Below are 17,329 nucleotides of genomic sequence, written 5' to 3'. Positions count from 1 at the left end.
CTGGTGGAAACAGTCCAACTGCAGCTGCTCTAGCAACAGGGAACCTGCCGGAAAAGCTCAGGTCCAGGCATCTCTCCAGGGCCTTCTGGGGCCTCCTTGTTGCTTTCCAGAATGTGAGAGACTGTTCTGACCCCCTCAGGCTCCAATGGGTGCACCCACTAAGACCTGACCTACTCCTGGCCCCCAGATGGTTTCCTGCTCTCTAGCTCACCCCAGACCTGTCATTCTGTGCCCTTGCCATGTATGAAATCCAAAGGATACACATATACAGTAGTCCCTCTGTTATCCATGGAAGAATGTTTTAAGACCCCCAGTGGATACCTGAAATCACAGATAGATAATCCATAACCTACATTTTCTCCTGTACATATACACCTACGATGAACTTTTCCATTTTCCCTTCATGAAAGTATTTCTCTCTGGTATATCTGAATTGACAGCGACACTACCCCTGTCCCTGGGGCCGTTATTAAATGTAATAATGGTTAATTAAACACAAGCACTACAATACTGTGACAGCCAATCCAATAGCTGAGACAGTTTCTAAGTGACTAATGAGCAGGTAGCTTACACAGTGTGGATACACTGGACAAAGCAATGATTCAAATTCCAGGCAGGACAGAGTGGGATGGTGAAGATTTCACATGTTCCCGAGAATAGCATGCAATTTAAGACCTATGAATTGTTTCTAGAATTTTCCATTTAACATTTTCAAACTGCTATTTGACCATGGGTAATTGAAACAGTAGAAAGGAAAACTATGGATAAGGGAAGACCATTGAACTTATTCCATCTGAATCTTCTCTGAAGGGAAAAGGCACCTGTCCCCTGGCAATGATTCTTCCACCCAGTTTGCCTCGGTCATCTGCTTTCCTCTTAGCTCTGAAGGCATCTAACTCCTGGCCACCTTCTTGCCTCTGCATTGGTTTCTCTAGGACAGTCTTTTTAAACAGCTCCACCTGTTCTCAGCTGTGCTGGAGCAGGAACCAGGAGTGAGTCCCTGGGGCCATGAGGCTTCTAGGGATCAATACCCGGGGTTCTGCAAAGGGATCACAGCAGAATCTGCCATGGACTCCACAGACCAGCAGCCCTGTTCTAGAGGGAGCTACAGGAGTAGGGTGGTGACCAGTGCTGTTTAACAGTGGGAAGAACATTTCCATATCCTAGAGCTGAGTAGTAGCTGCAGGGTCCGTCTCCAAAGGAATGAAGGCCTCTGAGCCTCAGAGACCAGATTGTTCACAATAAGAACAGCTCCCAGAAAGCCCAACAAAGGGATCACAGATGAGCCGTGTCCAAGAAGCTTGCAGTGTGGGACTGTGGGATAAAGTCTTCGGGCCCACCCAGCCAGGATACAGAAGTAGTACTGAGTGATCTGACACCTCCCTCACCCACGGATTAGTTCTGGATCAAAGAATAGAAACCGAGGACTTCCCAAGAGGCTCACTTAGGATGAGTGGTTGTCCCCCAGGGTGAGCTCAGCCAGTGCTCCCATGGCTCCAGTGCCCAATATCTGTTTGAGTATGGCATCTGTTATTGCAGACTAGGGTCCCTGTCTGGATCTACTGCTTGTGTGTCTCATGGTGCAGGGCTGAGGCTGGCCCTCCTGCTGTGGGCAGGAATCTTCCTTGGGCACTGTGAGCACAGACCTACCTCCACATCAAGACTCTCCTTGCTAAGCTGGTTTTAAAAGCTACCCAGATGCAGGAGGAGGTACTTTCCTTGGCCCTCGGGGCCTTCAGCCACAGACCTGTCTGGTTCTCTTGGCCTGGGCTGGAGGAAACCTGAGGACCTGCCCAAAGGGTCCAGTGATCTGATATTGGTGTACAGAGGGCAGATCCGAGGCCTTAAAAGGACAAATGACTCCTCACCTTGAGATTAGGAGAGTCGCTTTGTTAAATTTTCCTCAGGGCTGGCAGGAGCCTTAACAAGACAAAGACAAGGGAACACTGCTGGTCCCAGAACCCCAGACCCAACTTGCAGGGTCCTGGTTGACCCCACTGGGCCCTTGGAGAACAGTCAGAAGCTTAGGCGAGGGGGCCTGTGGGAACTGAGTGGGCAAGTGGACCATGGTCAGCTCCAAGGTCCACACACACTCCCTGGCCTCGGTGGCCCTGCTCTGAGCTGCCTGCCTGGGTCCCATTTCCTTGATGCACCTGGCTCTACTGGCACCCGGTGTTAATGTGCCTATCACTCCTGCTGGTCTCGTCTGCTGAATTATAAGCTCCTTAAGGGCAGGGTGGACACTGCACCTCAGGCTGTGTCCCAGGCCTGGCTTCCACTTGTGTTCAGTAACACCCACTCCTTCTTTCCTTCCTTCATTCCACAAATATCAAGCAATCCCAGCCTCTGCTCAGGGTGCAGCCGTGAACAAGCCCAACAGCCTCTCTGTTTGCTGGCACTCACATTTATCCCAGAGAGAACGAATGAACACATGCACGCTCAAGAGCCAGGCTGGTGTAAGGAAGTCAGTTGTAGGATCCTGGCACCTGCAGGAAGAACACAAGCCTCCAGAGAAGGGGCTGGCCCTGGGGAAGTGACTAGAAAGTGCTGACCCAGCAGGAGCTGACCCCAATAATAACAGCAACAGCCAGCAAGCACATTGCAGGCCTTCAATAAATGCCATTCTTTGTTAGGCTTTGCACCTATCACCTCATTTAAACTTCACAACTGCCCTAAGGTATACGCACTGTTACTATCCTACTTTCCAGATGAGAAACTGCATCTCAGACTAGTGAAATAACTCACCCCAGATCCCACAGCTAGAAAGAGATAGAGGTGGATGTGAAAGTTAGGCAGAGGTCCAGAGAGAGTTCTATTATCCCTACAGGAAACAGAAGGCAAAGGAAGGGCGGAGCCCTCAGGTGGACACCAGGTGGCGCTGCTGCTGCAAGAACGGCAGGGACCTGGCCTAGGCGGGCTGGCCCTCCACTCTCAGATTCCAGAGATGGGCTGCAAGTTGCTACCAGCACTGGAGGCTTCTAGGTCCCAGAGACAGCCTGTGGGGTCTCACCCTAAATAAACCAATTAAGATCTTAGCAAAAAGTTCTGTTCCAATCATTGTTTTCTGACACCTCCATTGTTTGCTCTGGAATGATCTGAATTATTTATGTTCTTCCCTCCTTCACTCAAGGAGACAGATGAGCAGCCAGTGTCCCCTGGAACTGTACCCTACAACAGAACAGCTCTGTCAGTTGGTGCCACTATGTGGGACCACAGGCCAATCCCAGGTCATGGGCAGGGGACTGGTGGGGCTCACAGGGGCTGTGTGAGGGCCCTGGTCCAAACCTTTCATTTGCTCTGTGTTCTTGGACAAATCCCCTCACTACTCTGGGACCTCAGATGCAAACGGGCACAAGTGCAGCATGGATCCCAGAGCACAGGGGCTTCCATCCACGGAAGGGGCACACCGTTGGTGCCCACAAGTGCTCCTTGTCCTCATCTACTATGGTGACAATGATCAAGATGGACCAGTCCCCAAGGGAGCTGGCCTGCACCTCCAGCGAGTGGCTCATTCCCCCAAGGGGATCTGCCTTCAGCTGTGCCAAAGCCATCTCAAGAGGCCAATCCCTCCCACACCGGCACAAAACAGGACAGCAGGAAAAGACACAGGCATGTGGCCAGGTTCAGGCCTACAGAGCACATTTCCCAACCTCGGCACTGCTGACTTGTAGGGCCAGATGAGTTCCTGTGGAGAGCGGCAGTTTGTACATTGTAGGATGTGGAGCAGCATCACTGGCTTCTTTATTTTTGAGAGTTGCTTAGAGCCTCACGAAGTTGCTGGAGCTGGCCTCAAACTTTTGATCTTCCTGCCTCAGCCTCCTGAGTCTCTGGGATTCCAGGTGTGTGCCACCATAAGTTTGCATTAAAAGTTACGTGAATGTGCTCGCTCGCTCTCTCTCAAGAATCAAAAGAAATATCAATATTTTGGGACCACTGTTGACTGTAGATAACTGAAACCGTGGACGGTAAGACTGCAGATAAGGGAAACTACTAAACTCCATGGAAAAGGGCTTCAGACCCCAAGGAGGCACTACCAACAGCAGTCTGCGTGAATACCCTTTTATTCTTGTCCTAGCTTTTATGTACTGGGCTTCTACAGACTTACTCTTAGTGGAGAAAGTGAGTCTCTCTAATGTTAATAACTTGCTGAAGGTCCCACAAATATCCCTAAGACACAGTCCCTGCTCCACGAACACGTGTCCTAACCACATCTGCCTGCTGACGGCAGTATGGGTTCCCCTGGGACTGGGGGTCTTCTGCCACCAGCTCTGGATTGCAAGGTGGTATAAGAGCTCAAAATGCAACATGCCAGGCCTCTTAGAACTTCAAGAAGAATGAGGGCAAGAAGGCGTGCCCCTGGCTCATATGCTGACATGCCTACATCATCAAAGCATTTGGTTTCCCGCTCTCCTCCCAGAAGCCTGAGAAGCTATTCCCAGGGAAAGCCAAGCTACTAGAACAGGGTTCTCAGCCCACACCTTCCCAGGGAGGAGCCATGGGAAGCTAAAGACAGCCAGTGGGAGCAGACCTCTTCCTATTGTCTGGATGTTTATATTCCCTCAAAATTCCTATATGGAAGCCTAACTTCCAATGCAATAGTATTAAGAAAAGGGACTTTTTTACTGGGCAAGGTGGTGAAACCCTGTAATCCCAGAGGCTTGGGAGGCTGAGGCAGGAGGATCACAAATTCAAAACCAGCCTCAGCAACTTAGTAAGGCTAAGCAATTCAGTGAGACCCTGACTCTAAATAAAATATAAAAAGGGCTGGAGATGTGGCTCAGTAGTTAAGCACCCCTGGGTTCAATCCCTGGTACAAAAAAAAAAAAAAAAAAAAAAAAAAGAGAGAGAGAAAAGTGGAGAGGGCCTTTGAGGGGTCATTAGGTCTTGAGGTCCCAACCTTCATAAATAGGAATTGTGCTCTTATCAATGGCCTGAGAGAGCTTGTCTGCCCCTTTAGCAAAGTGAGGACACAGCTGTAAGTCACGGTCTATGATCCCAGGCTCATAGACACCAATCTGCTGGCACCTTGATCCTGGCCTCCCCAGCCTCCAGAACTGTGAATAATAATTTCTGTTTATAAATTAGCCTAAGATATTTCAGTTTGAGACAGCTCCCAAGGGTGGTGTCTGGCCCCAGAGCCTCCTCCCCCTTCTCTGGACCCAGGGCCATCTGGGTCAGGATATGAGTCAAAGACTGTCATGCTTTCTCCCCATCAGGTTGGGGTTTGGGACCCAGATGCCTGGGATGCCAGTGTTGTCCCTTGGGTGGGCCCCCTAGAACATGTAGACCTCCAGGGTTCCTGTCTCAGAGCTGTCTGCATTTCCTCTCTCTCTGGCCTTCCCACTCATGGCTGGGAAGCTCCTAATCTCCTACTCTGCGATCAGGTGATGTCCTGGGACACACAGGAAGAACCGAATGGCATACCGACCCCTTTTCCCACAGCACCTCTCTTCTCTTGAAAGAAGACCTCAACGGCAGAATTTTTTAGACCCTTCACCTTGAATGCTGAAAAATTCCAACAAGCATTCCATACTTTGTCTTGACCTTGCCTTTCATAACAAGCCACCTTATGTCTTTCTGATTGTCCCCAAGTCTCTGATTTCCATTTGCTTTGATTTTCATCATCCTAGGAAATATTTAAAATGAGAACAGTTGAGTAGCTTTGGTACCTTCTCAAAAAATCAATTGAAAAGCCAGTTGCTATGCAACCCTCTAGCGTTGCCGATGCTCTGCTCCCTGGCTGATGGCATATTGTATAAAATAAGATCATCTCTTTTCTTCTGCTTTTTTTTTTTTTTTTAAGAAATGGAGAAAAATGTTGTTTTAAGAAAAACTTGAGGTAACTCAGAGGCTTCTCATAAGCGGGAAGACAAACAACATGTCCTCACTTAAGTGCTACCAATTTTGTCCCTGCTGGAGCCTGGTGGGACCTGGGAACAGGTGAGGGAAGGGAGTGGAAGGCTGAGGAGCTGGTCTTTTTCCATTGCAATAAGGAAGGAACAGCAGGTTCTAATGACCTGGGCCACTGACCGCCCAAGCCTGGGTCATGACCTTACAGTTTTCCCCATCCCTGCTAAGTCTACCTTGACCATGGTGGACACCATTCAGGCCCTTCTGACTACCACCACTTGGGTTTCATCTTGCTTAAATCCTTTCAAAGAGACGGGCTCATCCATCCCTCGCTGAGCACCTCATCAGAATTTATCTTCACTATGAGCCAAACTCCATCCCCAGGGTCCCATCTAGCAGCTCTGGCTTGGCCTTTCCTCTACTGAACAAGCAAAGCCCATTCCCTCCATGTGTGTGGTTGCTGAGCTGCACCCCTCAGCAGATCTTGGCTAGGGGACCAGGGGACCATCCGCCTTGTCACCAGCCACGGTCTGCCCCACTTCATCTTGTCTTCTTCTCTGGCCTGAGTCTTCCTTATTGCTCTGCTGACCTGGCACGGAGCTCCTGAACTACGTCCCCAGGGTCCAACAGGGGGAGCAGACGCTCAGGAGACCAGGGCTTCTGGGTTGGCTGAATGCTCAGGGGGCTCCCAGGACCCTTCTCCTCCTGCTCCTCAGGGACAGGACACAGGGCCTCACACACCCCGCCCAGTGTGCAAAGGGGAGTCTTCGACCAGTGGACACAGACACTGTCCACATGAGATGAACACAGAAATTAGAAACATCTAAAAGCAATTTCATGGAGTGAGTTTATTATGAAATTTATGGAATTTAATCATAAAAACCAGGGCTGGGATTTTTTTTTTAATATCTTGGGATTTTACACATTAGTCTTTTCTAAATAATTCATTTAAAATGTATTTTACAGATGTATTGGTCTGTAATAGATGAGAGATGGGCAGGGGTGCACTGAATTTTGGCCGGACACCCTCAGTCCTGGCAGGTGCTCTCCACAGATTGCCCTTTCCCACGTCGTGTTGATGGCCCAGGTGAGTGGATTGTCCCTCCTTTGCTCCCAGACACTGTGGCTTAGAACAGCATTTGCCTAAGTGAACCAGTGCCAAGAGCCAGGGAGGATGCCTCTGCTATAATTTAGATCTTGACTGTCCCCCCAAAGCCCATGAGTTCCCAGTCTGTGATGCTATTGGGAAGTGGTGGAGCCCTTGAGGGGTGGGGCCTGGTGGAAGGAAGTTAGGTGATTTGGGGTATACCCTTCAAGAAGACATTGTGATGCTCCTGTCCTCCTCCCTCTCTTTGCTTCCTGACCACCATGAGGTGAACGGGTTTCCTTTGCTCTGCAATTCTGCCCTCGTGTTCTGCTTCACCACAGGCCCCAAAGGAAAGGGCCAAACAACCATGGATTGAGATCTCTGAAAGCATGAGCCAAAATAAACCTTTCCTCTTTCTAAATTGTTTATCTGAGGCATTTTGTCACAGTGACCGAAAGCTGACAAACACTCCCCCATCTGTGGCTCCTAATACTCTGTGCTGTGAATGGTTGCTGCCACCTCTGTGCCCTCTGTACCCATCCCAGCAGGTCTCCATCTTTGCCCCAGTCCCTCTGCACCAACCTTCTCAGGTGCGGCTCACTACTGCAATGTCCTCTGAATTCTATTTCCCTGTCTGCACTTCTATAGTATCTACCTTAAGAATATTGAGAGTCACTTTTCCTCTCACAATCCAGAAACTCTCCAAAGGAGGATAGAGCAGCAAGTTGATTCTATAATGTTTTGGGAGTGGACACCCAGCTGACCAAATGGTGGTTTCTGGAAACCCTTGGACACAGAGGACCCAAACGTTGTCAACCTTCTCTCAAGAACTTCCACTATGGCCTTACTGGGTAGGGTGGGACAGAAAAAAGTGGACAGACCATGGGGTGAGCTTTGCTTGGTCCACAGTGTGGTGGTGCTGAGGTGGTGGGCCTTTTAAGAGTCCGGGGTCTAGTGGGAGGTGCTCAGGTTAATGAAGGTGCCAGGCTCGAAAGGGATCAAGGTGATTCTCATGAGACCCCTGAGTTAGTTCCCATGAAAGGGTTGTTATAAAAGGGGCAAGTCTTTTCCTTGCCCTCTTCCTTGCTCTGGCTTCCTCTTTTCTGTGTGATCTTTTTCTTCTGCAGATCTGTCCTGATGATTGAGGTCACATTTTAAATGCATATCCTCCTTTTCAAAAAAATTAATAAACAAACAACAAACTTCATGCTATAAACATTTGTCATTAAGCATGTTTTAAAATGTGATTTCTACCATGATGCCATTCATTGTTAGAGCCTCACCAGAGGCCTCACCTAATCTTAGACTGACAGATTCCAAAACTGGGAGCTAACTACTTTTCTTTCTAAAGTAGTCTACCTAAAGTATTTTATTATAGTAATGAAAAGCAGACTAATACACTGATTCTGTCAACAGGAGAAGAAGAGGATACTCTCATGGTCCATGCAAAGCAGAAACCTTTTGCTCCTGAAGGGCTAGGGCCAGGCTGGCCCTGGACATAAGGGAGGTACCTATTAGCCTAGATGATGCCTAAAGGCTCACCTGTAGGTAAGGTTAAGTACCTGTAATAGCCTATATTCTCACTCTGGCCAAGATGACTCACCAAAAGGGGGCACAAAGGTGAGTCCCCCATCCTGGTTCCCATCCTGGAAGACTGCTAATAAGGAAGAAGAAAAGCCTCCTCACTCATCCTTAACCCACCACAGAGGTGAGATGCCAATGAAAGTATAAATTCCATTTTATGGCTTCATTCAGATCAGGAATAAAATGCTGAGATGATAGAACCCTGTGGTATGTCCTTATCCAGGGTTCTGGAGTTCAGTTAAACAGTATTATGAATCCTATGATGTTTGAATGATTTTTTAAAAATGTAAACTAGTCTTTTAAAATTTTCATTTATTTATTTATTTTAGTTGTTGATGGACCTTTATTTTTTACTTTTATGTGATGCTGAGCATCAAACCCAGTGCCTCACACATTCAAGGCAAGCGTTCTACCATTGAGCCACAACCCCAGCCCCTAAAATATAAACTAGTTATAATGTGTTAAAAATGCATTCTTTTGCTTATAATAGATGCTTATCAAAATAATTAAAATTCAGTAAAGTACAAAGAAAACAATAAAAATCCATTAGCCTACTGCCTAGCAATATATATTACCGGCAGTTGGTACATGCCATCCAATGTCTTCTGTATAGGAGGTATGCAAAATTGAGATCACTCTGCAAAATCATATCCCACTCTTCAAAAAAAATCAACAAGCATACAACAAACTTAACTTTATATTAGCATTATTTGTCATTAAACCTGTTTTTAAAATGTGGTTTATTGGCAGCCTAATATTCTTCTATATAGATTTATGATGATTTATTTAACTAGACCTCTACTATTGAACAATAGGTTGACTCTTGTCCTTTACATTTAGAAATAAGGCCCTGACAGGTGTCTTGTTCTGAAAATGTGGTGCACAGCTATGATACTGTTTTGGGAGAGAATAATACAAATGAGTGACTGGGTACGAACCTCAAGAATCTTTCTGAAGGCAATGATAAATGTTGTCACCTTTTGCTCTAGAAATGTCTACATATTTATATACTTCTCCCAGAAAAGTGCCCATTTATTCATCCAAACAAGCAGAACACCCCCGCCACAATTGTACTCTTAAGAGCAATTGGTGCTTTCAAAATGGCACATTCTCTTATTTCTATGATTAATAGTAAAGTTAGATATTTTCTATTGGAGTTTCTTTTCTAGACATTTGTATTTTTCTTCTATTAACTAACTGCTTACCTCTTTTGCCAATTTTGTTTTTCCTGTGATTTATGAGCTCTTCACATATTAGGATATCTCTTGTCATTTTGGAGTTTTTCTGAATTTGTTTGCCTTTGAATTGTGTTTTTGACAAAAGTCTTCTATTTTAACTCTTCGAGCACATTTGTCCTTCCCTTTACATTTCCTTCTACTGAGTTTATGCTTAGACAGCGTTTGACAATCAGTATTTTCTTCTTGATTCATGCAACTTAAATAGTTGAAAGTTATTGGCTTATTTTACCATACATTATTAATTTTACTATTAATAACATTTCACGCTTAATAACCATTCCACTTTTATTTATCACAAGTTATGTATGGGAGGGATATCTTCAGCTATCTACTTTATGCAACAGATCTGTCGTTCATGTTTATGCATATACAGTATTATTTTAATTATTTTCCCTTTACAAGATGTTTGAAGTAAGTCTCTTTCCATTTGCTTGGCTTTCAAGGCTTTCTCAGTCATTCTTGACTATCATGTTTCTAAATGAAACTCAGAAACATTTCATCAAATTTCCAATTATTCATCTGAGAAAAATCAACCTCATCAAATTTCCAATTAGTCATCTGACAGAAATCAACCTCTCCACTATATCCAGGCTTCTCAGAAGAGCAACATGTGTCTCTTTATTTATTTTCACTTTTTTCCTTTTATAAACAATGTGCAGTATTCTTTCTACAGGTCCTTTATCTGTCTTGCTGGCACCATTCCGGGTATTTTTGCATGTCTGGTTACTATGGTTCAGAGAACTTTTCTCTTCCTGTTATCCCTATTAGCGGGGTGTTGTTGGTTCACATAGAAGTTATTGGTTTTTGCATAATTATCTAATAGAGTCATGCACCACAATGATGGATCACATATATGATGGTGGTCCCGTGAGATTGTATCGCCTAGTGATGTCATGGTCATCTGAGTTGTGTCAGTGGACTATGATGTTTGCACAACAACAAAAATCACCTAGCAACGCATTTCTCAGAATGTGTCCATCCTGAAGTGATGCGTGACTGTATCTGGCCAGATCACTAAACTCTTATTAACTCTACAAGTTTTACAATGTATTCCTTTGGGTTTTCTTGGCACATCATTAACAGCAACCAGCAATTATAATTTTGTCTGCTCTTTCCAACCATTTGTTTCATGTCATATAAAACTGTCTAGCATTTCCAGAACCACAGTAACAAGTCGATATTTCCAATGGCACTGCCACTGCCACCAAGGCACAGTTTCCCAAAGCAAGTTCTGAAGAATGTTGATTACCTGAGGAAAAGGGTCCCACTGAGCACAAGTTTGAGAAATGACATGTGCCAATCCATCTCTTGGAGATTCACCATGCACATTCCTACAGCCAAGCCTCTGGGAGATGTTGGTGTTGGGAATACCTGTTTTCCTTTGTTTTGCAAGCATCACTCAACCTTCTATTTTCCTGGGTAAACATCTATTCACATCCAAAGAGTCAGCTGTGCAGAACACTTTTAACCAAATGTGCTTCTCTTTCCACCTTTAAATAAAAATTTGATTGTCATGCTACCATCTGTCACTAGTTTTCTCAAATTTTTAAAAACAACACACCCTCTCAGCTTCCAGTCACCTCCTTGATCTGCCAATCTGTCTCTGTCATCTTGGGGGAGTCCCTAGGGTCTCTTCTCAGCTGTCCGATCACTCAGCAAGCTCCTCTGTGCAAATAGCTCCCATCTTGTATCTCCAAGGTCCAAATTTCCCTAAAGGTTCCAGACCCATGTGCCGACCTCTTCCTGGCCAGCTTCACTGGGATGGCACCAGGCACCTCCAACATGGCACTTTCAACTGAGCTCATCAGTTTATCCTCTTGTGTTCTCGAGTTTCTCCCCATTCCAGCTTTTCCTCTTGTGTCCTCCATGTTGAGTACACATATTAGTCAGCTTTGCATCACTATAACAAAATACCTGAGGAAACTAACTTTATAAACAGAAAATATTTATTTAGCTCACAGTTTTAGAGGTTCAAACCCCAAATCAGGCAGCCCTGTTAATTTGGCCTCTGGCAAGAGGGGCACATCACAGTGCTATCAACTTCCCCTTTGATGGCAGTGGCAACTCCTATGTCACTGCTCCCACCTGGCAGTGACACTTACAGAAGTCCAAGGGTCTTTTTAGAAACAAAGATGATGTTTAAAGTTTCCCTCATGGGAAAGCCAAACTCCATGGCAGGAGTGCAGGACCCCTGTATTCTGCTCCTGACTTCATCAGTGTCAGCACCTGCTGTCCCCATCATTGTACCCATACCTCCAAACTCTGCTGTTCTCTGTTCCTGCAGCACATGCTGCTCTCTACTCCCTTCCAGCCTTGGAACTCACAACATCCCTATGCTGGGTCTTTCCCCTTTCACACAAGAATCCACCATTAGTCCTCGGCTAACATGTCACTTCTTCTGGTTGCTTTCCCTGACCTTGTGAGTAAGGATTGCCTGCCCCAGATTTCCTCCGCGGAGTCCCTAGCTCCTCCGTTGCAGTTATTTCCTTATCTACATCTACCTCTGGAAGCAGTCCCCCGAGGACAGGGACTGCTCACGATTACTCCTAGAACAGCATATTACACATAGAAACCCTCCAAAAAGCATACATGAAATTTTGTCATTAGCATATTGATGCAACAAATTATATAAATAGAGTTCCTGATATTAAACAATTCCACATTCATAGCATAAGCCCTATTTCATCATGGTGGAATTCTCTCCTTGTGCATCATTCAATTAAACTCTTAGTGCCTTAGGGGTTTTATATCTATTTTTAGAAGCGAGACAGGTGTGCGGTTGATGTGGGCATACTACCAATGGCAGCTTTGGGGTGCTTGGGTCACACTGACTACCAAAAAAATTGAACTCAGTCGATTTCGGAATATTATGTATGTTTATATGGTATTGTATTATCCTCACTGAATAATTTCTTGCATTAAATAAGAATGCATTGGCAAAAAGAAAGGAGCTGACTCTATATAGGAATGACTTTAAGATGTCTTCTCAAATGGTAAAGAATTTAAGTTCCCTTAATGGTTGTGGTATTTAGGGTGTGTTCTGTGTTTTCTAGAGTCAAATTTGAAATACTCACATCTCCCTCCCAGGAAATCCTCAGTTTTCCCAGGATTTCCAAGTCCCTGACACAGAGATCCTGGAAGCCAGTGAGGAATAAACCCTACAAAATTTCCAAGTCTTTCCTTTTAACCAATATGGGAGCAATCAAGTGGGAATATAAGCTACCACTTGAGACCAAGCCCCATCCACAGGACGACTTTTCTCCCCTTCCTTCCCCAGGATGCACAAGCACAAGCGTCATGACCACGGAGGAAATTCAAGTCCTTCGCTATTTTCAAAACTATCTTACAATTGCTTATCTAGAGAGGGTCAGATCATCTATTTTTGCCAGCAGTCTTATTCATCTGCAAGCAATTATTCAGTAAGGTAATACAATATCATATAAATACAAATTCTGAAATTTGCCCGATTCATTTTTTGGTACCAAATATTGCTCCTATACCCAATCTGTCAAAAGTCGCATGTCAAGGTCAAGTAAAGATCTGTTTTCCTTTCTCCAGAAACTTCTGGATGGAGATATAAATATGTCCTTCCCTCATGCCAAAGACCTGAAAATTCCTAAGACACCAGCTAGGAACAGAAGAGCTGGAATGGGCGCAGTCTGGAGAGGGAGATATGTGGGGAGAGTAGAAAAGAGGGAGCATGCTGATTCCACTGGAGGCAGGGTGAGACTCCCAGGGAGAGTCCAAAGATGTCTGTATGGCTAGACATGAGAATCTTCCAACAGCCTCCTAGTGGGGCTGACGGCCCTGAGTGCTCTCTCTTCTTCCAGATGAAGTATTTTGTAGGTTACGGTCATCCCAGGTTACCAGTTTCCCCTGGTATGCACAGAATTGGTTTCAGGATCCCCAAGGACACCAAAATCCACAAATGCTCAAGTTCCTTATATAAAATGGCAGAGCATTTGCATATAACCCACACACCTGTGCACTTTAAATCATTTCTTGATTACTTATAATATCTAATACAATGCAACTACTGTGTAAAAAGTTGTTAATTGTATTGATCTGGGGGATAATGACAAGGACAAAAGGTCTGTACATGTTCAGTATGGATTCAACTTTTCAAAAATATTTTTGATTGGGGGGTTGGTTGAATCTGTGGATGACAAACCCACAGATATGGGAGGCCAACTGTGCACATGTCCCTTCTGATCTTTTAGTTTACATCTCTTCTCTTTTTTTAAAATCTAGATTAAATATGCCAGAGATTAACTTTTGCCCAAATTCTCTCCTTGACTGACTCTCTTATTTCTATTTTCTAATTTGTTGATTTCTGCTTTTTTCTGAACTATTTTCTTATTTTTGCTTTCCTAAGATTTTTGGTTTTGTTGTTGTTGAAATTTGTTCTAATTTGAGTTAAGTGCAGGGCTAACTTGTTTTCATTCTCTCATGTGTGACTTTAGAAAACACCTATGAATTTGCTTCTGAATACAGCTTTAGTCACCTTCCTTTTGATATGCAGTAGTCTTGGGGTTTTTTTTGTTTGTTTGTTTGTTTTGTTTTGTTTTTTAGTTTTCTAAATTGCAAGCAACTGCAGTTCTAAAATTCTCCCTTCTAGTAAGTTTTTAAAACATTTCCAACTGGATTATATTGTTTAGGTTTATAAATTGTCCCCTATCTCTCCGCCACCCTCACATCAGAAACATTTAGTCAAACCTAAACAGTTTAGCTGTAGAAAAATCACTACTACAATTTTCTTTATGACCTAAATACTTCTGTGATTTTTAAATGTTCTATGATTCCACAAAAGGAAGACATATCTTTCTGTAGGGCAAGGGAAAAGATGAACTAACTACTAATTTTGCTTTATTCACAATATTGCTCTGCCTTTTAACAAGTTATCTGTTAAATAACCTGAGGGGCATTAAGCACTCCCACAGTTAGGTTTCCAACAATGTCTTCTTTGTTATAAAGATTTGCTTTGGAATATTTTAGTTCTCTTGGAGTGCATATAGATCTATAACTAGTATCCTTCCTGTGGCTGCCTTCAGATCCTTTAAAGTGACAAAACTTGGTGATGGTGGAATGAGTTGGACACCATTACCCTAAGTACATGTATGAAGACAGGAATGGTGTGAAAATACGCTGTGTACAATCAGTGAATTGAAAAATTGTGCTCTATATGTATAATATGAAATGAATTGCATTCTCCCATCAGGGTATAACAAATTATGTTGAGAGTCACAGCCGAAGGGGCCCCAGCAAACTTCCAGCTGCCAGCAAACTTCCAGCTGCCAGCTGATGATTGGCTCACAGCGGCCCCAGCAACATGTAGCTGCCAACTGATTGGCTCCTCTGCTGTGATGCTCATTAGGCTGTTTCCCCGCCCTTTCAGACCATGGAGCTGCTCATTGGGGGACTTTTTTGGCTCCGTCCACACGACCCAGCCAATCGGCCTCAAGAGCAGGAGGAAGGGGGAGGTGGAGAGGCTTGTGGGAAGCTGGTGGTGGCAGTTGGGCTCTGAGGGTTTTTCCTGAGGAGTTGTTTTGTTTGGCGTGTGTGGTTCTAAAAATAAAGTTCGTTTCTTTTGACAAGTGGCTCCTGAATTGTGCTCAGCCAGACTGCGGCAAAATTAGAATAAATAAATAATTTAATTTTTTAAAAAAGCGACAAAGTTTGAGGATGAAAGAAGAATAGGCTTGAGGTTGACTTTTTCTGAGATACAGTCTGCCCCACGAGCCCTTCATTGCCCTATGTGCCATGTAAGTTGTGTGAAGTTTCGTTTTATTTGGGGGGGGGTTGAAGTTCTCTGTCTTTGAGCAGAAGTGTTAACCCTTTTTATATTCCCATGCCTAGTGCACTTGATCTAATATTACAAGTGACTTTTCCACACACTGAATCAGACCACAAACTCTAGAATTTGGCTACCTGAGTGTCTGAAGAGCTGGATGGCCCTTGCCACTCACCTGGGTGTGCAGCTGACTCGCACTAAGCCCCAGTGTCCTAATCTATAAATGGGGACTGACATAGTGTGCACCTCCCCATCTGCCTTGTTAACACACGCAAAGTGCGTTCCACGCTGGCTGAGCCACAGGGTACCCCCCTTCCTCATCATCTTATCTGCATAGCATTCTCTTATCTTTCTGTTTCAGGTCACTGTCCCTCAGGGACCCATGCATGCTGCCAGGAAAGAGGCTTCCAAGTTCAATAACAAGAGGAGGTAGGTAGGTAGGTCAAGAGGGCTCAGCAGAAGATATAGGCATAAGGAGAGGACAGCACAGATTTTAGACACAGTCAGGAGTCAAAGCAGGAGGTGTAAGAACCATGATTTCTGATGCTTTGACATCTGAGGCACTGCTAACCCTGAAGGGACTATTCCTTCCAGGATTGCCAATTCCTAGAGGTAGTCAACAACTCAGGGCATCTTTCATGTGAAAACCAACTGATCCAGAGCCCATATCTCTGACCACCTCCTTTATCAGACTGTACACTCGGGGTTACTATCTACCTGTCCGAATCACCCCAGGGCCGGGTATCAGACAACTTGGTACAGCTCTTATGTTCCAGAATCTTCTATAATTCTTCAAACTGGCCACTCTTAAGCCTGCTTACTCTACCTGCCTTGGTCTTTCCTGGCAGAGACCAGAACAGAAGCTCTTGCCAGTTTTTCCTTGACTCCCTCTGCCCTGTGGCCCACCTGGTGCTTTCCAAGGTGGCCACCCAGGGTTCAGCATGCATCTACCTCTTAAGGTCTGTAACAACTATCTTTTCAACGGGAGGAGGAGTCTCCTGATCTGTTGGCCTCACCATTGTTGAATGATAACAAAATCTACATTTTAAAACCTGGAGACAAGGTATAAAGAAACAGGGATGAAATGGCTCACAAATTTCTCGTTACTTATAGAACCACCGGGTGTCTGGGAGAGACAGGGCAGTCTGAGAAAACATTCTCAAAGAAGGGCCATGCCTCACTCTCCAGCCCCATTCACTCCAAGAGAGCAGAGACTGTGGTGTGCCTGGTAGGCAGGACCTGATTCACAGTAGTCACTCACCTTCCCATAGCTCAGCAGAATGATCCGTACCAGGACAACATTGATGTGGGCCCCCAAGGACTCGTCATGATAGATTTCGTTGACCTGAAAGACAACCAGGGAGGCATCAGAAGGAACCCCGTGCCCAAAGACCAGCACTGGTTTTGCAAATGGCATCTTAAGTCAATCAGCCCCTCCTCCACCGCTGTGAGAACCCAGGGTACCCTGGCCCATTCATTCTTCTTTCTGCACTTTGCCCAGACATTGCCATCCAGTTTGATTTATCCCTCCACTTCCTGCCTCCTCCCACCCCATCCTTACAGCCAGCACCACCAGCCTGGATTCTGATAGCTGTCTTCTAAGAGACCCCTAATCAGCTATCCCTGGGGTTTTTCAGCTGGAGCTTGAACTTGGACCAGGAGACTGACTTCCATATTTGACATAGCCTCCAACTTTTCCTTTAAGAATGAAAATAGGCAACAAACACCAGCAGCATGAGCAGTACCTGGACTGTCCACCACAGAAACCACTCCACAGTT

At 45.0% G+C, this 17,329-nt stretch overlaps 1 protein-coding gene across 1 annotated transcript in view; it reads right to left on the bottom strand.

Annotated features, from left to right (window-relative positions):
* Window positions 1-17,329, bottom strand: part of Adamts2 (ADAM metallopeptidase with thrombospondin type 1 motif 2) — a 246,675-nt gene that overhangs the window by 59,406 nt on the left and 169,940 nt on the right. Inside the window, exon 5 of the mRNA XM_076856558.2 lies at window positions 16,812-16,895. Coding sequence (XP_076712673.1) covers window positions 16,812-16,895 — 84 coding nt within the window. The remainder of the gene's footprint in view (window positions 1-16,811; window positions 16,896-17,329) is intronic.

Source organism: Callospermophilus lateralis, chromosome 5 (assembly GCF_048772815.1).
Source record: "Callospermophilus lateralis isolate mCalLat2 chromosome 5, mCalLat2.hap1, whole genome shotgun sequence".
NCBI classification, from domain to species: Eukaryota; Metazoa; Chordata; class Mammalia; order Rodentia; family Sciuridae; genus Callospermophilus; species Callospermophilus lateralis.
The sequence above is the reverse complement of the archived record's forward strand: the minus strand, read 5'-3'. Positions and strand labels throughout refer to the sequence as shown.